At 43.2% G+C, this 25,010-nt stretch overlaps 1 protein-coding gene across 6 annotated transcripts in view; it reads left to right on the top strand.

Moving 5' to 3' along the window:
- LOC124303811 (uncharacterized) overlaps nt 1–25,010 on the top strand; it is a 176,651-nt gene that overhangs the window by 71,629 nt on the left and 80,012 nt on the right. For 4 of the 6 annotated variants that reach the window (XM_046761508.1, XM_046761507.1, XM_046761510.1 and 1 more), the window contains one exon: nt 14,978–15,040. The exons of 1 other annotated variant lie outside the window; for it this stretch is intronic. In XM_046761508.1, the coding sequence (XP_046617464.1) occupies nt 14,978–15,040 (63 nt within the window). Of the gene's footprint in view, nt 1–6,845; nt 7,630–14,977; nt 15,041–25,010 lie in introns of those variants that run through there. One more of the 6 variants, XM_046761509.1, reaches the window with a different exon arrangement.

Below are 25,010 nucleotides of genomic sequence, written 5' to 3'. Positions count from 1 at the left end.
TACGCAGACGAGAAAAGCTGGGTTAAATACACGCAAGCGGGTTCCTTATACGAGTCGCGGTGCGAAAATGTCAAATGTATTTTCTCGCCTCGTACGTTAACTTGGGTATTCTCTCATATTATTTTTCTCCGCCGTCTCGATTTTTCATCGCGACGGAAACGAAGTCGTGAGATCTCTTTATTCTTTCACTTTTGTCACACCCGCTCGCCCGACTGTGTAATAATGGACTTTTTCTGCCATGCCGGGGTCAATTATTTACGGAATTGCGTCGCGGTTAGCGCTAAGTATTTCATACCTCGATACGTGAAATCTTAGCTCAAGTCTTGTCGCGCAAATATTACAATCACATTGTATCACAGTGTTATTGTACATGGGTTTGTATAAATTTTAAACGCTACGAGAAAAACGAGATCAAGTCGCGCGGTAAAAATGTTCAAGGTGAAAGATGCTCCGGTAGAGGGATGGAAATAAAGACACGTTAAAACGTAGGAAAAACCGGCGTCGTTATCGTCCTTCGAAATTCTCCCGTGCGCTTTAATGCCTTCGGACGGGCTTGCAGGGGATTCCGAGGGCGGTTGTACAAGGACAAAGGCTCGGGGGCTGCGACCGCTACTGCACACCCGTAATTCATGTTCACCGGCTACACGGAGAGCATGGGAAAGGGAGAATTACGAGGTCACTTCCGGTGGCGCCTGCACCCGCTTCCGGTTCCGGCTGCCCGCCGCCACCGTTTCAGTCGAATTGGCGAGCAATGCAACGAAACTTTTCAGCACAATGCTGCTGCTCGCAACTTTAACATCGCGACGCTTCTACTGGCTGTACAATATCTGTGGGTACACCGAGAATTCCATGCGAACCCGACCAACGTCTGACCCTAACCATTTCTGATTTTGTCTTTAAAAAAAAAAAAATACAAAAAAAACATCTGCAATTGTTCCGACCCTGGAACGGTAGCCTGAATTTTTTCAGATTTTTTATCCCACTGCTCGATTATTTATAAATATATAAAGTGATTTTGAATAGGATCTTTTTTGAAATTCTCAAAAAATTGTTAGAAACTTTATTTTCTATTCCACACATTTCAAAACCGGGGCCTTGCTGGACCAATTTTATTTCCATTTATTTTCAGCACGTTCAATTTTTCGGTCAACTAAAATAACGTTATACAATATTATATATCAACTATATATCGTATAACAAGAAGATTTTTGCAAGCGCGAAAAATGCCGAGGGCCGCGGTTATTTATTTTTTAGTTTTTATATACTTTTTTTAAATCCTTTTATCGACAAATCGATTCTGCAATAAGAATCGCAGCTTCCAAGCTATACGAAGAGACTGGATTTAGAATCGTCAAGCAAATAGGAACGGTATTTGTTCATTCGTATTCGTCGTTGTCGACGTATTATACGCGTATAACTCAACGGAAATGAATATTGAAAATTTTCGGGGTTGATTCGGGGCGGAAGATCGGGGAATCGAAGCTCCGCGGGACAAAAAATTACCAACTGACTCGAGGATTGCCGGGGAGTAAAAAAAATACTTGCGCAGGCGGGTCGAAAGTCGTGTCGAAAAGAGAAGAGAAGAGAGGAGAGGATCAGAGGCAAGTCTTAGTTTTGACGGTAAATTGGCAATTTAACAAATTTCCAAAGTTTCTTGCAGCTCGACGAAACTTTCTCCGATATACAATTCGCGGTTCTACTATATTGGCATGTACTATACAGTATATGTGTATGTATAAACATGTACAACACGTGCTGTCTACCTAACAGCGATTTCAATTCACACATTATATGAGTCCCGTTGATAACACGCGCACATATTGTCAATCTTACGTACGAATACCTATTCATTTCACGTTCGTATGGATAAAATAATTTTTCGGAATCGTCGAGTATTGAAATTTTGGTATAAGGTACCTTATACACAATACGATTATTGACGATAGTTGGATAAAAGTTGGACCTCGTTATCGTCTATGTTATACTATATTCGGCCCGAAGCACTTGGTAATATAGTTGAGGGATTTTTTCTCTCTCTCTCTCTGCTCTCTCTATAAGGATTTCAATCCATTTTACTTTTCAAATTATATAATTATCCGTTTTCTCTTCTCGTCCCTGCATCGAAACAAAGAAGCGGAGGTAGGTAGGAAGTATACGTCTATGAGAGAACTCCGTCCTACGCCGCGGAAAGGCAGGCTGTTGCGGAGGAACTGAATTTCCGTTAATTGCTTCGACAAAGTTTTCTGAAAGAGCGTTTGATAGAGAACGTCGGAAAAGCAACGGAGCGGGTCCCATTCGCGCGCGCGATTCGAGAGATGGCGAGAGATGGAATCCCACCGAATGGCTGACTGCCGGCTCTGCGTACGTACGTACGTATACGTATATATATATTTATATATATGTATATATATGCGTACACATGCCTACGTGGTATACGATAGAGAAAGAGAGAGACGTCGAGATCGGGCGAGCAAAACCAGTCGTCGAAAGCAGAGCACGAACGTCGCTGTTCTTGTTATACCATCGAACCTCCGCACACGGACACGTTCGCATTATCAGGGTTGCGCGCACGCATCCCTACGTTGCGTTGCGTTGGTAGTCGTGACGGCGGAGCGAGCTAAATGTTGGCAATTCGGAGCACTCTGTTCCCTGATTGCATTTAATTACAGGAGGCAACCAACGAGCGCGGAACACTCCGCAATTGCTGTATTGTACGACTAGGACAGAGGCTAAGCTCGAAAGGGGACTCGAAAGTTGGCTCCCGTTATATGACCGTACTCTTTATTTTTGTGCATATATTCAACTTTCCTCCGCCGTCGTCTAGGGTCCTCCTGTAATTAGTGTTTCTGCTTTTTTTTTCGGGGGGGGGGGGGGGCCTTTTTCTCCGATTTTCGATTTCACGTCTGCACCCATCGAATTTTGTTGATCTTGACGATGATTGAGTACGACAGGAAGAAGGTCACTGGGTTCGCCTCTCCGATATCCGTGGACCGGGTGCGACGATGCACATGTATGAAGATCAGGTATTCGGCGAAAGGGGGAAAAAAAAAAAAAAGAGCAGGCTCTCCTCTTCGTGGGCTTATGCGGCCTCCGGTGGGCACCGAGCCAAAGAATTCTGGCGTTGAGAGCGCTCAGGACCTATCACAACAACCCTAAACTAACTCGGGCGTAATAAACTCTATTCGGTGAGGTCGTTGTCGAAATGGTTCCAGATTCGTGAGCAAAATAAAGAAAGAAGAAAAAAAGAAACACGGAAAAGTGAAATTGAAAGCGTACGGCATAATGGATTGTAAAAATTTTACATTATAGATATTATAGGTAGTAGTAGGCGTGAAAACAAGTCGAGACGCCGTACGGAGAGCAAGAAACGAACAATCCTTGCGACGACTGCGTAAAGGACCAACAACGTTGTTATTATACCTACGTGATCGCTCTGGCTTTTGGAGTAGTTTTAGTCCTCGTTCGTCCGTCCGTGGGAAGGTGAGCTGAGCCGCATACGTCGGCCATTTATCAGCGAACTGTGATCGTAAGCTGTAATATACTGGATGGCGGATAAGTTACTGCTAGGGACAAACATTAATTTGGCCGGGGTCTCTTCCCTGGAGGCTATTCTGCCCCGTTAACGGATGGTCCCCGTCCTCAGACGCATTGATCCCTTTTAAGAACGCGCGCGGGTGCCGTCGTTGTGCCACCGTCGAGGACGCGAAGAAGAAGGAGAGGAGGGGACGGAGAGAAAAGAAACTGCGAAGGATCAGCGAGCCAGAGAGGAAAAGGAAGAGAAACTTCTGGCTCGGAAAATGTATTTGGAATATTTGATACTCGACCCTCTGTCCGCTCCGTTCCATTCTCCGAAAACGTGGAAACAGAAAAAAACAAAGGTGAAAATATTCGCCTCTGCGACATTCGAGGCTCCGTTTCTTCCCTCTCTGGAGGTTTTTACCGGCTCGATGCGTTTTCCAAAAACGCTGTAGAAGGAGGGGGAGAACGCGTCAAGAAGAACGCGAAACAATCGTACGGCGCGGCGTGAAAATTTCCGTCGGAAAGACCCGCGTAACCTTCTCTTGAACTGGATCGTCCTTGTTCTAAATCTCTGTGCCGCGGGTGGATAATGAGGTTGGAAATGAGGAAGTAAGAGATTCCCGGGTGATCCACTCTCGCGATTCGGCAAACGATGTACCCTTATAGCCCCGTGACGGAGAGACGCGTGCCACCGGGTCGTACGGTCATACCGGTCCGGTAATAAATCCCGAGGCCCGTCCGCCCGATTAAGATTGATCGTTCGCTCCTTCTTCCAATGCTCGAACGTCACGGGCGCTCTTTTTAGCGAAATCCTTAACTCTCTCCTTATACCTACTTTCGGGAGGAAACCTCTCTCGGAATCACCTTTCTTCTCCTCTCGAACCTCCTCAACGAGGCGTGTGCCACGGATGTATGTGTATGTGCAATTTCCACATACGCACACTACTTAGAGAGATGGATACAGAGACGTGCGGTTTTCGGGAACACTTGCCACTTGCTGTACTCTGACGCATCGCAGTCGGATCCAAGGGGTAGTTTTCCCGATTTATACGGATATTCGAAAAATACGATTTTCCGCGTGGATGCTATAAAACGACGGATAGGTTGAGGGGTGGGAGGCTTGACGGAACTTGGCCGAGATCCATCGCGCGCTTGTAATTTGCGCCGTCGATGAATGGCGAGGAGGAGGAGATGTTGCTGGTGGTGGTGGTAAAAGCAAACGAATAAAAAGAGGGGACTATAAGACGAAGAAAAAGAAGACTCCTGCTTATTTTCGAACGAATAATATTTCGACGAGGAGTTGAGTCTCTCGCGGCTGATGTATACCGTTTTTTGGCGCCCGACCAAGAGTGACACCACAGTAGGAAAACGCCACGTAACTACCGACGTTTGCGCTCTAAGCCGTATCACCTACCTATATACCGATTCGAATCCGCGATCACGCGGAGCCCGGTTATCCCCGCAAACAAACTACTCGATGCATGCGTGATGTAAGGAAACAAGCTGTCCGAGATGACGTCACGGTATTCACGTAAACAGGTTCACTTCAGGTTACACTTATTTATTTCCCTACATTCCGTTTCCCGAAAATGCCAGTTATTACAGTCAAAAGTCGGAAAAGTCATTGTATAAACTGTAAAGGACAAAACATCAAGCCTGTCGTACGACGCTGCTTACCTTGGATATGTTTTCCGATCGGTTCAACCGAATCTTACGCGCATTGTTTCACCTCGTTTCCTTACGTCGCGGATGCACGCGCGCCTCTCCCGTACATCGGCTCGAATCGTGCCGAGACCATCTTGGATAATCAGAGAATCCAAGCCTGCGTATCTTTAATCGTTGCCGCGTAATCATCCGGCTGCCAACAATGAGATCAACTCGCGAGACGCCGAATTTTCGGACACCGCAACCCTGCCTACTCTTGGCACGTGACCGCTTCTGAGCCAAGGTCTCATCGTCGTCGGCTCTGATCCGGTGGTCTCTCTGCGGCGGTACGTTTCCATGACAATTACGCCGGAACGTCGTTAATCATGCGCGTCATTTGCTGGGACAAGAATATGTCGCGAAATATTATTACCTACCTACTCTCTTTCTGTATACGTTGTATACAGCGAGCGATAATGTTATAATTCCGCTAACGACACGTGTGTACACCTTGATGGTTTTCGAGTTAGGATTGTCGCCAGTGATTAATGTTATACATGCTTCTGACTGACTCTTCCTGTTCAATACCACGCATAATTTGTTCGCCGAACTGTTCGAGTCAAGATCGATTTGATTTTTCGCGTTTTCTTTTTTTTTTTTTTTTTTAGCACCGCTCTTCAAAGTCCCTGTTCCGCTGACCCTAAATCCTTGACTTTTGGAACACTGCCCTGAATTCGGACGCCGGTCGGACCCTCGGGTTTTAGAAACTGGTGTTTCTCGTCCGTTATACCCACCCATTGTCAAATCGCTGATTGAAAAAACAAACATGTGATTTTCCACCTTCTACAAGTAGGTATGTAACATACAGCATACGTTCAAGTATAGAACGCAACTTTGACATGAACAGTTTTCAGGGTGTTTTTGATAAATTCACTGCAATTCTTTCCATCTCTTGTAAAATGTTGGTTTATTTTTATTTCGACCTTAGTCATTTTTCACTCGCACTGATGAGCTGGCATGCACGCGTCTCTTCCACTCTGTTTACGAACAAATCGCGATGAGATATTACGATGATGAAACAATAGTCGCGTACCGCGAGAAATTTTTCCTCGTCTCGAATAATTTCGTCAAGCCGTACAGGATCGGAGGCGTGTACCCGGAGTGACACAAGGTAATAATAAAATTCGGTGTCATATATATTCTAGCCGAGACTAATAGCCAGATTTCCGGACCGCGGCGAACGAATGTGTCGTCCCAACCGCACATACATGATATATAATATAATCATCGGTGCGAAAATACATCGGCTATTATAATATACATAGATGCCGATTAGTTGACCGTATATTTTTCTTAGTTATATCACTATTATTTTTTCCACCTCTGAGTTGTCGTCGTCGTCGTCGTCGTCAGGATGAGCGTCATTATGCCCAGAAATAGATTCTACAAACACAATTTTCGCCGACGTGTTTCGCCGACGAGTCGTCGTTAGTCCGTTCGCTTCTTTTCTCTCCTCTGCACATCCCGTCGTCGTCGTCGTCGTCGTCGTCGTCGTTTATACATATATAGTTAGTTACGAGCGCCTGCGCGCTTCGTCGGCGAAATACTGAAAGACGCAACGGCGGCCGGCCAGCTTCGGAATCTGAAACGAGCTTTCCATCCCCGCGTCCGAAGACGGGAGACCCGAAAGCCCCCACAGGTGGTGGGCGTCCCGACGCCGAGCGCCGCTGCGCCGGGACAAACAACTATAACGTCGCACCATTTCGGCAGCATTGCGTTACGTCGCGTCTCGCTGCGTTGGGTTGCGTTGCGTCGCGCGACCCGTATAATACCTGTTATCATCCTTGTCGCGCCATTCGATCCTATCCTATCCTATCCTATCCTATATCGTACCATCAAATCCAATCCTATCCTTTCCAAGTGTCGTCTTCGTCGTGCTTTCAATTCCGTCGATCGGAAATCGGCCGGCTAGTCGTGCTCACGTGGCGATGTAAGACGACGCGAGACGCGTCACGCGCGGCTTTTTCACGTCAGATGTGCGAATCGGTGTTAAGGATAAATAATAACGTTACCGGACGCTCGGTAGGATTCGGTAACGTTGAATTAACAGGGGGATTGCCCTTCGTGAGACCGGAGCAACGGAACGAACCTCTTCGAATGAAAGAAACGTTCATCAAGGTGTTACCGCAGGTGTAATCGTCTCTTAGTTATACCTTCAGTTTTCATTCAAACCTGCGAGACGACGGACGCGTAGTGTGTGTTTCGTTAACAGTGAACCGCGGCAGTTATTCGAGTGAAAAGGAAGCGAGAAAAGAAAAAACAAACAGACATACGTACCGTTTACGTATGGAATGTTGTGACGATCATGGAATTAAAAACGAACTTTGACACGTCGTTAGCGTTTCATTTCAAACGATATCTTCACCTCAAGACAAAAATGACGGATAATTTTATAAATTTTACAAGGTTTGTCACGAAATACACACTCGTTATTTTTAAGCTTATTAACTATAATGTAGAATAATCAATTGCCAGGGATGCTAAAACTTTGCGACAATTATTTATTTTGTATCAATGCCTCGCTCGTACTTTTGTCCCTCATTATTTCTGTTCGCGGTTTTATCTCGCAGGACTCTGTCATATCTTTCGGAATTAACTATTTGTTCCTCAAAGTTTTCCCACTTCTGTCTCTCTCTCTCTCTCTCTCTCTAGCTCAGGTCATCGCACCTCGGAACGCAATTCTTGTATTTTAATTCGTTGCCAGAGAGTTTGCGGGCACCGCCGTTTTCCTCGTCTACATCGCAACAGATTTAAATCGAAGCGTCCGCATCGACTTGATCTCGGTATACGTATACCTATACACGCGGACCTACCGACGCGTCTTACGGCTGAGGGAGTCGGGCGGGGTTCGGTAGATTCGAACTCGGATCTTCCCGCGGGTGAAACGCTCCAACCTTCAACTAAAACTCCTCGGCGTCCTCTTCCTTTTCCCCGAGCTTTTCCTTCCCAACGGCTGGAACAAACGGTCTTTTCCATGAATATCCCCTGTTTTCGTGAATACTTGAGTAGAAACGGATGCCTCCTCGCGAACCCCATCAAAAGCACGTTAACGTTGCCATGACGATGGACGAGGAGAGAGACAAAATGACGCTGAGGAAGGCGGAGAGTTGGTTTTCCCTCCAACACAACTACACGGGCTTTCGATGGAGGAGGATGTAATTCGCGCGTATTTACTTTCGCGTAATTGTCAACGCGATGCACGGGATATCTTGTATCTTGATCAAATTCCTCGTGAAATTTTTGTCGTTGATCATTGACGGAGTGGTATGTAATACCAAATACCACTCGGGTGCTTATCGCTCTCCTTACCTTTCTTTGCCTTGTCGGAAACGATGGTACACCGATTCTCCGTCTGCTTTCAATATCGACGAGTGCGATTCTCGATAGGATCGAGACGCGTCGGGAAGGAAGGAAGAAAGGAAGGAAGGTACACGGTTGGTTAGTTAGTTGGTTAGGAAAATTGGGGACACGCGCGAGCAGCTGCTCACTACTCATCCGTACGTCCCTTCATCTTGGATATTTCTGACTTTCGGACTCGGCATGCATCCTCCATCTTGGCATCAATAGGCAACACTCGGTGAAGAATAAGAATAAGAAGTCGTAGTTTTTCCTTCTCCTTCTCCTTCTCCTGCAAAATCGGAAAGCTCGACGATCCTTGGTGATGAAAATTATTATCGAAGCTTGGGAATTCTTTTTAAATTTTCGTCACCGCTCGTTGATCTTGGCGTACAGAATAGAGAACCAATTCATAGCTACGCTACATGTATATACGTAATATTTTAAAACGAATTCTCTCTGTTGGAATATTATTATTAATAACAAAGTTTATGAATTCACGCTGTTCCTCGTCATTGAAAAATCAAGCGAGTCGGCCGTCAACGTCACTCAAAGTCCTCATACTCTCCGACGTGTTTGTCCTACTGTGAACTATCCTCGTTCTCGCGATTTTAGTACCTACATACACCTTCTATTCCTCCTATTCGACCCTCACGATAATCGGGCAGACCGAAAGGCCAAGGATAACAAAGTTATATCCTAATTTTGGCGGCACTCCAACCCTGTATAAATATCTAACGCAGTCATCGGTTTGGACATCCTATAAAATCCCAAAATTCGCTACTTTCTCGTAATCTTCCAATTACCGCAGGTCAAGAAAAAAACAGAAAAAAAAATTTCTCTCGCGTTTCTACCGAGATACCTTTTTACGTTGATAAATAAGCGTTGAAGTTTTTGATTAATAGCTAATATGGGTGCCTATTCGGAAGACGAAGGAAAACGTTTTCACCAAAATGTGATGAACTTTATCGTTATTAGCGTTATCAGGGGTAGCATAATGAGAGCATAATGGAAATTACGTTTGGGGTTTGATACGAGAAAGTTCGTACGTATATAGAAGAAGTTCGAAGAATAGTCATTTTTAAACTTTCTTCATCGATTCTTTTATATTTCTAGCTTATTATTAATTATTATTTTCCAATGAAAGTGATTTAAATGCAAAACCGAACTTCGTTCAATTGTTATTTGCAATAAATGTTTGGAGAAAATGAGTAATTTTTCTGAAAATCCGAAACGTCGTTCTGGTTTCGATAAAAACAAACTTTATCCGATGAAACTATTTTTTCGTTTATTAGTTACGTGGAAGAAATCAAAATTTTGACATCTAGAAGCCAGACTGAAAATTCGTGTTGACCGATGTTATATTTCGTTACTTTTTGTTGTCTCTTCGCGTTCGTCAATCCTTTGCAAATCTCGGCCCACGTGTGATATTGGCACACCTATTTTACCGTGACCATGAATTTCCAATCTTCTTCAATTCCCGAAAGCTAGCCCGTCATGTATCATTCGCGTTAAAAAGATTTATCCATATCCGCAAAGCGTCGGTATCATTCTCTCTCCCTCTCTTTCTCTCTCTCTCTCTCTCTTTATTCTTGAGATACTTCCTCTCCGTTTACCCTGTCGGGTTTTGTTTTGTTTTCCTTACCGAGGGAAAATGTCACGGGAGAAGATGAAACAGTTCTGAGAAAAACAGTAGCTTTTCGCGTCGGTCCGCAGTTTCCAAGTGGGTACATAACTGATATAATATAATATCGCCAAGAACAACAAGCCTGGAGATGTGTACGGAGATGGCGATGGAGATGGATGAACAAACTTGAATGATTGAACCGAATGGAATAACATTAACTCTGCGCTTTTTTTCTCTCTTCTTCTACTCTCTTCTCCGATACTGCCTCTTATTTTAGACCATGGGATCTTTGGAAAATTAAGTACTTCTCAAATTACAGGTTATTTCTATATACCTACCGTTTACCCACACTTTAGATACTCCCCGTAACCTTGACTTTTTTCTCTCTCTCTCTCTCTCTTCATCTTACTATCCGTATATTGTGTTTTCCAAATATTCAACCACACCGCGTGCGGTGTGTTTGTGTTTCACACACGCGCGCACACGTATGGATTTTTATGCCAGCTGTGGTATTACAACCGTGTAATACCGGCTGCTTCTGACCATTTGAAACTGTACGCTATAAGATATTATTTACGACGACGGTTCCGACCGTGCAGTATTCCGTCGTGCATACACCATTACGAATACGCATGTGTGCATACACGTATGGCCAAACAAACAAATATAATCCGCGAGCAAACGGCCGAACCGTCAAGCAATGTAATCCTCTGCTCTCACTCTCGGACATATATTTCATACGTATGCAGAGACAACACCGCAAAAACGTATACACACGTTTCTATACAAACGCTTCGGAGAGGCTGCAGAGGATGATACCGATGCACACATCGGTTAGGATCGTTTTATATTTATGGGGATTTTCTGGATTGACCCGTTAATTGATGGTCTGCACATTTGTGTTGAATTTTTTCAACGTACTTGTTTTTTCCTTCAAACAATATTCAACCCAGCTGTGAGTAAAAAAAAATAAATAAATAAAATATTTACATGTGGGTAAAGTCGCACGTTTTGTTGTACAATACCAACCTACTTGTCGATTTGACCGGGTTTTAAGCAAGTGAAAAAAGATGACAAGCGTATTTGCAATACGAACGACACGCGTATGTTTTTTTAATTTTCAATATTTTTCGTCGTCGCTGTGATCGGATCGTGATTCGAAAACGAAATCTCGTCGTAAGATCGTTGTTCGTCGCAACGGGCTCTGATTAATTTTCGCAGTCTCTCACCCGTCGCGCGTATCGTTACACTTGTATGCAATACCTGTACAGAACGAAGTTACGCGACGGATGCGCGAGCTAACGAGGTGTTAACTATCAACCGGTGTCGCGCGTCTTGTCCGACGTCACTCTCACCGCCACCGTCCGGGTACATACGTGGGTGTAGTAGGCACAGGTACACGTGGGCACTTGCACGTTTCCCATCTATCCGCTTCCGAAAACCGTGCCTGGACCCTGACTCATCTCCGAAAACAAACATTGAACCACGTTATAACTAGAAACTTGAGCGTTTACGTTACACGATGGTGGGTATAATATTTTCTCAACCGCGACGTCGAGAGTTGACCAGTCGATAGATATAATCCTAGATCGTAACCGCTGCTCGACTTAATGGAGGATTCTTTATTGCAACACTCTGCGCTTATTCACATTCAATGGATAATGATTTACCGTACCGAATATTGAAATTCGAACGTTGCTTCTGCTGTGTTTCAGTTGAAGATTTGACTGTAATTTCGAAGCCGAATTCTTTTCAAAGTTATTCGAAAGACCCGAGAAAGACCGCTACCGTAGCTCGGTTTCTCGTTTTAAAATCTCTACCCGGACAACCGCTCGGGTGAAAAGCTCGGATTTCCTTCCCTTCCTCCCCACCGCCTCCGCAAAACCCCGTGAATTATAACCCGTACGCGTGGCTGACATAAATAAAGCGTAAATCTTTTTAAACATTTCGGTTAACGGGAATAATAATAATAGGTGGAATTGTATGGAATGGAACTGTATGGGACGCGGAACATCGTACGGGAAAAGGTGACATCCCCTGACGCCATTTCTCCCCGCATCCCCAACGAATATGACGATTTTTAATTTTTACCGGCGACGGTATTTTGCGTTTGGCGTTTGTCAAACTCGATGAATAGAGAGGAGAAAACGGAAAAACAAAACACTACTTCGGGATACATATGTGTATTGTGAATTTTGAACGCGGCTACGCTTGCCTCGCATCGATAATGCGACGGACAAGGAGACGAGAGGGTGGCAAATTTTTCTTTTTCTTTTCCGATCTCGTGCGAGCGAATTTGCAACAAATTTATATTAAACCTAAATAAAACAAACAGTCTTTGAAAATCTAAATAAATAATAAAAAAAAAAATATGGTGCTCTTAAAGTGGAATTACATGTATTACATATTATTACTTGTAATAACTACAAAACAAATTTGCCCGAGTTGAAAATTGATTGAATTACATAATTTTATAGAGGCTGAAATGTTTTGCAAAAAAAAAAAATTACAATCTTTCGTGACAAGTCAATTTTTACATGACTTCAACCTTAACCTTGAGTAACTTGTGAAGGAGTTTAGTCATCAAAAAATTTCAAGAAATCTTTTCTATAGAGCATTCAATTCCCTACAACATGTATCAGACATTTATGTACATTGCCTCGTTGCTGAACTACAAAATTCAGAAATAACTAAAATTACTTTCACCTGTTAATTAAATGAAAGATGGATAGTGGAAAATGCAATATTGCGTTCAGGAACCACTAAATATTAACATTAAAGGCTCAAGTTATAAAAGGCGTCTTATACTTTCTATTCCTACAATTGGCAAACGTGTAACTTTGAAAACAAAACAGATGGTCGATTTTTTTTTTCTTAGATCACCCTAATATACAATACATACATATACACATATACGGTAAAAAAATTTCTGTCATATGCAGCGTATAACGTGCGTAGAAAACTCGGCAAAATATAACTTTAATCCCGCGTTAGGACGCTGGATGTGGCATTGCCTTTGCAAAACTCCGTCTACCAAACTTGCGAGTTGTTCAATTTATACCCAGAACGACGCGGTGTCAAAGGCAGGTCGCAACCTACCTCTTTTTCCGCTTCACCCTCCTCATCCTCCCCGTCTTCCTTACCCTCCGCCGCTCTCTTTTCACCGAACGTTTTCTTCACTTTTCTCAACTTTACCCCAACTTTGAACTTTACTTTCTGACGTCATGTGTTCTTGGTTCGTTCCTTTTTTATTTCACGCCACTTGTCCATCTCGTCCTTTTCGCTTCACACACGTTAGTCCGTGTATCCATGGCGCGTGTTACGTGTAAAAAAAAAATCGGAAAAAAAATCACACACATCTCTGATTAATTAAAGAAAATTCAGCCGCTGCGCAGCGTTACGGTACCGAGTAACACGTCTCGACGAAACAGTGACGTAAGAGATTGGCATCTCGAGGTTAACCAGCGTGCGAGCAGCAGCCGTCTTACGAGCGTCGCGACGCCAACATCGACGTGTGTAACGCGGAACGATGACGTCGGAGGGAGGAGAAGACTCGAGCTTTGCGAGTAACCGTAAACCTTTGCACCCCTCGTACGATACAACGCGACGCTCGCCGCTGACACCGGCAAAAACGTGCGTTACTACCGACGCGTTAGCGATACGGTAGCTGATACACGCTTGCGGTACATGCGTTATAAGCGAAGGTTAGCTCGGCCCTCTTTCATTTACCCGAATAATACCAATTAACCGGCATCCGTCATGCTCGTTTGGGTATGTCGAGTTAAATGTTTGCGGTTACGTCAACCACGGAGATTACGATTGCACGAATTGGGGTTGTAATAAAAATAGAAGAAAAAATAAAAAAGAAAAGAAAAAACAAAGAAGGGGACCTTACCGAATGTCGGTTGATGACATATGTGTATAAGCTATAGAGTTAGTGTCTCGTTTACGTTTTTACTGCAGGTATATTTTTCGTCGTACTTTGCTAATGCAGAGAGATAGAGATAGAGAAGAAGAAGAAGAAGAAGAAGAATGTAAAATTTGACAGATTGAAATATTTTCCTTTTTCCGTCACAGTCTACGCGGCTTAGTTTTATCGCCGTGATGCGGTCGGCGGAAGTTTGGATCAGACGACGGTTAATCCCGGTTTTACGGTCCTCTCTCACTGATCGCTACACTCCGAAAGACCGACTTCGACGTTTATTTCCCTCCGGATAGGTTATACGAAAATATATATAATATACGTATACACATGCACGTGTGTGTGTGTGTGCGCGCATATAAAAACACTTACATACCTGAGTTGTTTTTTTCTTGATTCGAAGCGCGAAGAGCCTCCCCATCTCTCGTTTTACGTATAATAATTATAATCATTATAGATGGGTTAATGCATAGTCTACGTACACATGTATGCACGTATAACGCGTAGGTATAAACGCAGAGGTACGCGGTGGGATATTTCGCGAGTGCCAGGAAAAATAGATTAACATTACGGCAGACAGTTATAATAGTTGGATATGTAATGCACGTGTGCGTGTGTTGCGTAACCCGCATACAGTGCAGTAGCAGCAGTAGGTACTCTACCTACCTACCTACCTACCTACCATTACGATAATTGAAATCGTGTTTGCTCGCTGGTTTTCGCGGTACACGCGCTCTGCTTCCTGCGCTGCACGTATGCGTGTATTAACGTCCCTTCTATATTTAGGATTGAACCGACTAAGGCTGTGGCTAATAACTAAATCTTGCTTTTATTTTTTTAATTTTATTTTTTATTCTCGATTGTTACAGAACGACAGCGGGCTAGTGGAGACAGATCCAAGTCGAGTTGGCAACATGACAGCTATCAACTCGGTGAGTCCCTCTTTTTCTACGCCCCTCTCACTCTCCATCTTTCTCTCTCTCTCTCTCTCTCGCTTTTTCTTTCCCTTTGTTGTTGCTTTATTCGTGTCCAACGTCACTCGACGTAAACTGGAAGAACAACATTATCATCATCATCATCATCATCGTCGTCGTCGTCGTCGTCGTCAATATCATCAACGTCGACTAATCCATGTTTCCTTTTTGAAGGTGAAGAAAGATAAAAGAATCACGAATGGTCCGTAGTCTCGTATTTATTTCTACTCGATTTTTTTTTTATAATCTTTCTTAACGCACACACGGCGTTAGGTGTGTACCTAACTACATAGGTACGGAGCCAGGCATCACCTTGTCGCGTATATATCCTTCCGGACCTTTTCTATTCCGTCTCGTGCAGCCGGCTGCTTGTGCGAAATCACTCGGGCGATATCATCGCCTCGCGTAAAGTCCAAATCGAAAGCTCGGTCCTATTTCTCATCTCTCTCCGGCCATCGCGTTTTATGGGTATAGGTACATCCCGTACCTTCTCGTAAGGTGTATGTATGTGGATAAAATTTTTTCCAATATAGATTATCTTCGAATGCCTCACTCCTCCGTCGACGAGAGATGGAGGGAGGATCGAGAGGAGATACGGTTGAAGTGGAAAGTGAAAAGACAAAAAGAAATATCACGCGTCTCTTGTTGTACGTTGATATTCGTTTCACATTCGAGCGAGGTGAAACACCGGCGTGTATAACGGGTACAGAGGGGAAACAAAAATAGATTGATCGCATATCAAATGGATTTTCGCTCTTATCGTTGTGAATTTTTTCCTCCAGCCGATGTATCGTGAGAATGAAAAATCATCCGCGTGTATGCGCATAATAATAAACATGTTATGGAAATAATAGTGAAGTCATTTTTATGCCTATAAATTTAAAGAAAGAAATGATTTGAAAAACGAGGGTAGAAATAAACGAAAATGGACAAAAAAGAAAAAAGATGATGACGAGATGCGGAGGAGAGAAAATGGAAAAATCGTCAGTCAAGGAGAGACACGTAGAGATGTATGTTATACGAGAGAGAAGGAATGACGGAGGAAGAGAGAGGGAGAGAGAGAGAGAGAGAGTGCGTGTGTCGGTAGACTCGTCAAGAAACGAGTTTAAATAAAGATCTGGTGTCCTAGCGGTATGTGGGTCAGTCGCAGCAAGAACGGAGAACCGAGAAACGGAGAAGGAGAAGAACTGAGAACGAGGAACGAAAGGCAGTAGAATAAGCACGAGGAGCGTCGGACATTCGCGGTGTGTTACGTAAGGCGGCGTACTTCGGACACATCGGGCTTTGTCACTCGAAGCCTGACTAATTGTAAGCCCGCGAAGACGGGAACCTAAATACTACCTATTATATTATACCCACCTCGCTTCTCGTCTCGTCTATGCTCTTGTCTTGACTGCCGCGTAACGTTCCGAACATGATTGATAAATCACGCTCGCCGAGATGAAATTCAATAATCGTCATTGACTTTGAACATTTTTATAATTGGAATAACGGGATATCGTTGGGAAGAGTTGTTCGTGCAAAGGGTGATATTTTTTTCGGTACCTAAACAAAGCTGCGCACTAGTGTGGTTCTTGATTTAACTTATAAAAAAAAAGAAGAAATTTCATCAGGTGCCACTCGAGAAATGTGCGACAAATACTGAAAACAAAAACTGTCGCAAAACCGGGAAGAGGAAGGAAAATATTTAGAGGTCGCTATCGATTATTGTAATATTTTTTATTTATTTTTATGTCTACATCTTACGGACTTTTGTTTTTCGAATCGTGGTCAAATTAATCATCGTTCAACGAAATCAGTACTGAAAACAAAATGGGGACGATAAGGCGATGCGACGTTCCTATTTCGGTAACGAAAACTGTTATTCAAATTTCTCCGAGACGATTAATCTTTCGGTTAAACGACGAGAACAGCCAACTGCGGAATTGTTGGTCGCAGTTTGCTGTTGATCGGTGAACAATTAATTGGGCCACGATTCGAAAAAAATAAACTAATATGTGTATCAGTCGGTAAGGTGGGCACGTAAAAATTAATAACAAAAATTACTATAATCGGTAGCGACCTCTCCTCCAGGTTTTGCTAAATTTTTTTTGTTTGGTATTTGTCACAAATATTTCGCGTGGCATCTTAAAAAAAGGGAACAAAGTTGAAAAATGAATCACCGTACTGAACAGCGTGTTTTCAATTGGTGGGAATCTTGAATGACCGGAAGCTTTTGCCGAGATGTTGCGAGTACGTCGTTCGTTATCCAAAATCCGCATCGGGAACTCTGACGCGGTTATCTTCGCATCTGCGTCGCAACTTCCGCAGCTTCGTTCGTCGAGTGTAACGATTTTAGAACGACGAGAACTGTGCCGCGTGTAAACCGCAAGAAATTTTGTGAATTTCCGCACCCTCGATATGGATTGTATGCCTGTAATAAGATTCTCTACATAGCTTCGTTTCGAAGTGAATTTTTATGTAACTTAGCGCAGTCGGGGTAGGATTATATAGGGGAAGAGAGGAAAAGACTCTTTTTCTCTAATTATTATTTATGTATACATTTCTCGGTTCTCTCGAACATTCCGCATGGAATAATTATCGGGAGAAAGATTTAAGGGATTTATACGCGGAGAGCGAAACGTCTCCCCTGCTTTACTTCTACCTCCTCCAACTTCTTCATCTTCCTCCAGCCGCCTCTAGTCGTGAAAATAAAAAGCTTTCGCCTCAATTGGGTCGCGCGGGAACGTAAACGAGCAACCCTCCATCCTCCTCCTCCTCCTTCTCCTCCTCCCCCTCCCCCCCCCCCCCCTTGCAGAATCGATGGAAATGGTAATAGTTAACCCTGCAGCCATATAACGGATAAATCCGGTCGTGGGTGCAGACCGTACTAAAAAGGCTGAACAAACCGTTGCAAATCCTTTTCGAACGTCCACTTTTCACGGAACAAAAAAAACAATTCACCGGTTCAGCAAAATTTAGCGGTAATAGCAAAAATTTTCCAAGCAAACCCCGTCGGTGGAAATATATTACGCAGCAATACTCCAACTGTTGCAACAAATATTTTTTTACCCCGAGTATATAAATTTCTTATTTGCATCGCACCGTTGCATCGTAGATTACAGGTATTAGATTTTGCCGATGTAGTCGCGGGGTTGGAAAAGCTGAGAAAAGCCGGCGCGTCGTTGGCGCAACTTGCTTCTATAATTAACTCGGCATTCCTAACCTCCCCTAATGATTTATCACAACGTTCCTCTCCAACGACAGACGCGTCAATTCTTAACCGTTGATAAATTACACCATCGCGAGTGCGTGCCGAACGCTAAGAGCTGCTTTGGCATTTCTTAACGTCTGCTGAGCCGCCGACGACGCTGCGACCTCCGCGAGTATATTCAAGTCGCTCGAATTCAATTCCTTTTCATTACCTTCGCTCTTCGGGAAATCACCTTCTTTTTCCCTTAACGTCCTTCGATTGAAAATTTTCTCTACCATTTCGATTTTCGTTCCCGCATGCCTCTTTCTACCCGTATCCTACATTCAAGCTGAACGTGCATATTCGATAATCAAATCGACAAAAAATAATCTACCGCTATTGATTAATCGAGTGGAGAGTCGGTGTCCAAGATGCATAGACGTGTGTACAGGATGTTCCATTTAATTTTACACGCCGGAATATCTTGCGAACGACGCGTTTGATTGGCAGAGAAAATTTTTTGAAGTGTAAGTTTCACGATTCGAAGATGGCTGTACGCTGTTCTATCCTACGTTTCGTTCGGTGGACGTTTACAAGGTCATTGGTAGGTTAAAATTGCATTTTTATATGAGAACGCGTACTGTGTTTCAACAGATCGAGCAGTTTTGTTCTAATTTGTCGTTCCTACGACATCAATTTTGTTTTTCGAAAACCCGAATCTGTGGAAAAAAGTATACTTTTCCGTTAAAGAAAAAAAAGCAATGCTCATCTTCAAACGACCTTGTAAACGTCCACCGAACGAAAAACACGACAGCACACGTGTGTGCATGCATCGCCCCCTGCGAACCATAAAATTTTCGTTTCAATCATTTTTCTCTGAAACGCTTTGTTCGCAAGATATTCCGTTGTATCGATTTGAATGGGACGCCCTGTATGCATAGATTTTCCGAGTTTCCGGCTAAAGAAACAGATAACGAAAATGGCCGCGTATAGCGGAAATAGGCAGAGAGAGATTGAAGGAACAGGGATCGCTAATATTTGTCTAACAAATGTCCCCCGGGGATATTGGACGATCCGGGGGAGGGTACAGAGTACAGTTACGAATGTACATACACACCGTAGACAAACGTCGAGTGCGAGGTAAGGGAAGAAGGTCGGCCCCCGAAACTCGTCCGTCCGGAAAATAACCCCGGCGAAAACAACCCCGTTTTTTATTCCTTCCAGGCTTTCTCTTTTCATCCAGACTCCGTTTGCCTCCCTCGCGCCCTAAGGACCGCGTTGGCCCAATTCCCGAATCGCGCGGGGTGTGCTTGCCGAGGGACGCGGACGACGGAAGCTTGGCTTTTTGCACCCTGAAAGGGTTCCGGTTGAATTATATAACCTTGCGCGCAGCGGTCGTTGACAAATTTTATCGCTGCACGGGCGAAACGGTCGACACGTTTATTAAAATTCGATTCGATACGACAGGGTTATTAGATTCATCCACTTTTACTTGCCACTCCTGCACGCACCTCGAACTACGGCGTTAGGTATTTGGTGTACCGCGTACCTACCATTGCCCACACGTATCTACCATGGTGGTTCATTTTTTGACTTTCTTTTTTTGCTACTAGAAAAATTTGTAATAAATACCGAAAAAAAGAAACGTCGTAAAACTTGGAGGAGTTGGGAAAGTATTGGTCACAAATTATTCGAGTGGTAGCTTAAAAAAAAAAAAATGAAAGTCAAAAAACGAACCACCCTGATACCTATCTAAACGTAATGCCGATAGATCGATTGTTCGCGGAGAATAGTCAACGACTCAAACTTGCCAGCCTAATGTATTCCTGATAGAGTAATTTTGTCGATTTTTATATCAAGCCTCCGGTTGTGTTGTTCCGTTTTTTCCTTGAATACCTACGTGTTGCTGTTATTACAATGGTTACACAGGTACCTCGGTGTGAATATAATACCTATAAAAAGGAATTACGCGCAAGAGCGGGGTTCGTAACGTCGTTGCAGTCGGCAGCGTCCGCCGTCTGCCAAAGGGAAATTCCGTATTTAATCATGCAACTTCCGGGAGGAGGTGTACCTGTACCTACCTAAGAGTGTGTAATACGTGATATGCAGATCGTCGCCAGACTCGCCCGGCTAATTCGTCGTTTTTCTCTTTCTCTTTCTCTCTCTCTTTCTCCATTTTTCATTCAACGTAGGTAGACGAGAGCGCCATCGGCTGCAGTTTCGCTCTTACGTAGCTGTATATTACGAAGAACTTCGTATAATATAGAACCGACTCTTCAGGCTTCACCTGCTATCGCTGCGAGTTTTTTCTTTCCGGCTGCAGGATTTTTATTGAACATTAATCCCAAGACGTGCCCCTCGAAGCACCGGCTCTTCCCCCGATTATTCTTATATCCATAACCTCCTCCTTCTCCTCCGTCTCCTCCTCTTCCGGTGTAGCAGATTACTAGACCGTACTTTGTAGCATGTATCACTTGGGTATATGGTAGTAGTATAATGTACACTGTATATACATATATATATATATATATATATATATGTTCCCCATTTCCCCATCCTCTGCAGAATTCAATGGAGAAAGACTACAACGAATTTTTTTCTTTCTCTTCAGTTGGTAAAAACGTTTTGTATTAGGTCGATAAATACACGTGGTACACCGAATATGAAAAAGTAGCGAAGAAGACGAAGAGAAGAATCAAAAACATGTTCAAGTAACTACGGAAAACTTCGCACCGTTGTTCTTTTCTGACAAAGTTTGTCATTCGATATGGAATAAAGAGAAAATTTTGCACGTCGGCAGCTCCCTAGTACCTCGGGGTCTCGCGTATAAAAAAGAAAAAGAAAGCGGAACGAAAGTAAAGAGAAAAATCACTTTTTTTTACCCCCGTTTGAGCGTTTAATTTTACGCTCGGTGCATGTATCCGAACCCTTATTCTCCACCACGCGGAGCCTAGGGGTTCCCCTGGGTGTGATTTGCGACGGATATGGAACTCTGCATGCAAGTTTTATGCCCTCTATGGATCGTCGTTTTACGCAAACCTCTCATCCATCCTTCTCTTATACGCGATCGTGCGACCGACCGTGTGTGGGTAATGTGTGTGAAATAAAAATCAGGTTCGAGGAGAGACGTCGAGCGCGTAGGCGCGTTTTAAGTGAAATTCTGCGATTGTCCTGCAGGATAGAAAACAGCAGGCAGGGACCGAGAAGTGTATAAGCGCGGCTGGGTCAAAGGTGAAGGACGCTTGATGCCGCGTATCGACGCAGCAGGGTAGGAGTAGGGTGTATAGTCGACTAGGCAGTCGTCGGTAATGGGGTAGAAACGAATTCAAAGAGCCTCCGTTGAGCTCGAAGGGTTCGCGGAGCGAGGAGGGAAAAACGTATCTCTGCTGCATGGACGAGGGTGGAGAGTGGAAAATTAGTAGGAAGTATAAGGAGAAGACGAAGGATGATTAGAGAATGGAAAAAGTTTGTCATTTCGAAATTTATCAATCAGCTTCGACAATGTTTGTTTTTTTTTTTTTTATTTCGCGCCGCTGCACGGATTGATTTTCGATTTTAGAACATTACTTCTACACGTAGAGACGCGAGGCTGTTCTTCGACATTGATCTGCCGCAGCCTCGAGTTCCGGCTGGACTAACAAAGTCTGACCGCTTGCTCGGGAATCTTTTGCCTCGCCTGATTTAACCCTTTGAGTCATCTGGTTGTCTTATGCCCATGTTTTGTATATTTAGAAAACTTTTCAACATATTTCTTTGCCGTTTCTTTGCTGTTTCTGGATAGTATACTCATAGGTTTTTGATCCTCGAGAGTAATTTTTGCGATATTGTGTAAATTATTATTGTTGGAAGCAAAAATTGATTGAAAAAAATCGTGAAAATTGAAGATGCAATTCATTTACGAGAAAGTTACCCCTCTACACGTTGACACGTTTTACATGAATTATTAGTTTTCGGACTCGCTGATTACGAATCTGAAATCGGGTTTTGAAAATTCAGTAGTAAGCGATCCAATCGGCGACCCCGAAAATCCCTGCGTACAGTTTCGTCACCGTATTCGGTCGAATTCGAAAATTTCGTCCGTCATTTTGAATTTTTGAAATCCGAGTTCAGATTCGTAATCAGTGACCCCAAAAATCACACAATACCCTCTTGTTATAAAAATTGACTCGGCACAATAATGTGTGAGCAAAAGAGTTGAACCCCTCGTTCTGCAGTATGCTCAAAATATACATATTAATAATATCGAAAAGGATTAACGCGGAAATTTTTCATTGGATTTATAATAGCTGCGATGAGTGGTAAGATTATAAAAAGCTGCGAAAAGAGGAGAGGACCTACCGTGATTCTACGATCTAAGGAAGAAGCGTCATTCCTGATCTATCGAGGCGATCACGGACGATTTCTTGCCGCTGCCTCGCTGCTTGGTAGTTTGCCAAAAGGTTATAACTACGTTCGATAATCGACGAACAATTTTGCAGAAGTTGTATCGTGTGTACAGGCCCTGCGTGCCGCGCCACACGGATCAGTCCTAAGAGTCTTCGTCTTTTTCCTCGTCGTCATTTTCTTCTTTTTCTTCTTCTTCTTCTTCTTAGCGCTGGCAGGGGGGTAACTTAATACTTTTTTTGATTCACTCTTGAAGAGGTGGCGAACACGCGCGCCTCATCTTTTTCTCTCTCCCCCGACTCTCTCTCTCAATACTTATAGATACCGTCGCCACGTAGGAGTTTAACAATGTCGCCCACGCCGCAGCTGTTCCCGTCATTCCTTACTTTCCTCTTCGTCAGAACGCCGCGTTGCTACTGAACGACAAACATATCCAACACACACACACGCGCGCGCGCAATAATTTGCAGTTGTGGTTTTGGTTTATTCGACATTTTCCAAATGCTCATCACCGAGATAAACTCACCGGCCTCTCGACTCTCGACGGCTGTTGCATAAGTCGGGTACTCGTTGGTAACTGTGAACCGTACTCTACGTAAGTTCCGAATTCGGCCTGACTGTATTTATGCATGCCTGCAAATATCGCGACGGGTGCAATGGATATGTTTCACTTTAATTCGGGTATCTATGTAGAAATTGCTTTCTCATTAATTACGAGTATAAGCTGCAGCGAGCTTTGCGAATCCCATTATTAGAGCACTTTTAACCCTTTAGCTGCCATTGTACTAGCAAATTATCTACACGGGCAGAACGGCGATTTTTTAAAATATCTTCGCCAATTTTAATCTGAAATTTCGGAAATAATTTGACAAATAGTTAGGCAATCTGAAGAAAGTTTTCGCGGAATAATTTCATTTGAAAGAATTTTGACTCGGGCATCAAAATTGACAAACCTCTATTTTTTAAAATTGCAATTTTTCAAACATTTTGTTTGACGAAAAATTTGAAACGGTTGAGAAAAATAATTCTTTTTTTTTTTTCACTGAGAAAGAGGCTCGGCCGTTAAAGGGTTAATAAAGTCTAGTTGACAAGCTTCGAATATTCGCATGAACCAATAAAATTGACTTCATTGTCGACAATCGAAGGGAGAGTTAAAAAAAAGGCTGTAATAAGTACCCTTTTTTTCTACTTCAAAGACGAAAGCAAGCAATGAATAACCAAGCCACGAAGAAAAGACAGTTTTCTACTTGAAAAAAAAATAAAAAATTCTTGCCGCAGGCAATTAGGTATAAGAGCATTTTTTAATGTTGTTCGTTTAATTGTTGTACACGTTGTACAATCGATACAGCTGGCTGCAACAGTGAACACTGAATATCCAGAGAAGTTGGGTTTCGGTACATTTCAAACTTTCCCGGCATAATTTGAGGGAATCAATACCATTATCGTTGTCATTGTTATTGTTGTTATCATCGATTACAGCATCGACGAACGAGTTTGGCGAATTTTAGAGAGAAACGAGGAACAGTTCGTGGAATAAATGATTTTCGCAAATATTCGCGGGTTATAAAACCAGCCTAAGCACACAAGTTTGCGAACCTGATTGGCGCGTGCAGGTATAGAAATTTGCATATGCATAAGGTATAATCGAGTTGTATCGATTCGAGACAAATTATTATTGTCGAAACTTTATTTAATCCGCCCGTCCAAGAATTATGAATACGGTTTCATTCGGTATACGATTTGTTAGGAATTATCGTGTCTGAATACTGATGAATTATGTAACACAAAATGCAAAAAGTTGATTCTACCGTTACGTTCGGTTAGGCCGTAAATTTAGTGTCTCAGGGGTGGTAATAAATATTTCTGGCGGTTAGCTTCAACTCGAAACAACTCGACCCGACTCAACCCGAACTTCTAATGGAAGAGCAAGATGAAGTTGACAACTTCCTGCACAGTCGTTTCACTTTTACACCACCTCCTAAGCTATTCCGCATTTCCCCTTCGTCCGTTCGTCCATTTTACCAAATTGATATTACACTTATGTACAGCATAAGGTATACACACACGTGCGGTAATATCTTTGCCAATTTCTCGCGTACAAGCACATTTACCACAGACTGCGTTAAAAAAAAAAACCAACTATTTTTTCTTCGAAGTTCAAGTCGAAAATGTTGCCGGAAATGACGAAAACCAAAAAATGCTGCTCAAGTTTCAGCTCTTAATACATGTTAATATTTAGATATGCCTCGTCGCGATTTTCTATTTCCCAATTAATTAACATGGGAAATTTTTTTTTTCTAAATTTGGAATTTTATAACTCTTCAACGCGTTAAGCGTACTGATAGGACCGGAACGAATTTTTTAGGGAATTGA

The sequence above is a fragment of the Neodiprion virginianus genome, chromosome 4 (genome assembly GCF_021901495.1).
Source record: "Neodiprion virginianus isolate iyNeoVirg1 chromosome 4, iyNeoVirg1.1, whole genome shotgun sequence".
In the NCBI taxonomy this organism is placed as follows: Eukaryota; Metazoa; Arthropoda; class Insecta; order Hymenoptera; family Diprionidae; genus Neodiprion; species Neodiprion virginianus.
Note: the sequence above shows the minus strand (reverse complement) of the source record. Positions and strands in the feature narration are given on the sequence as shown.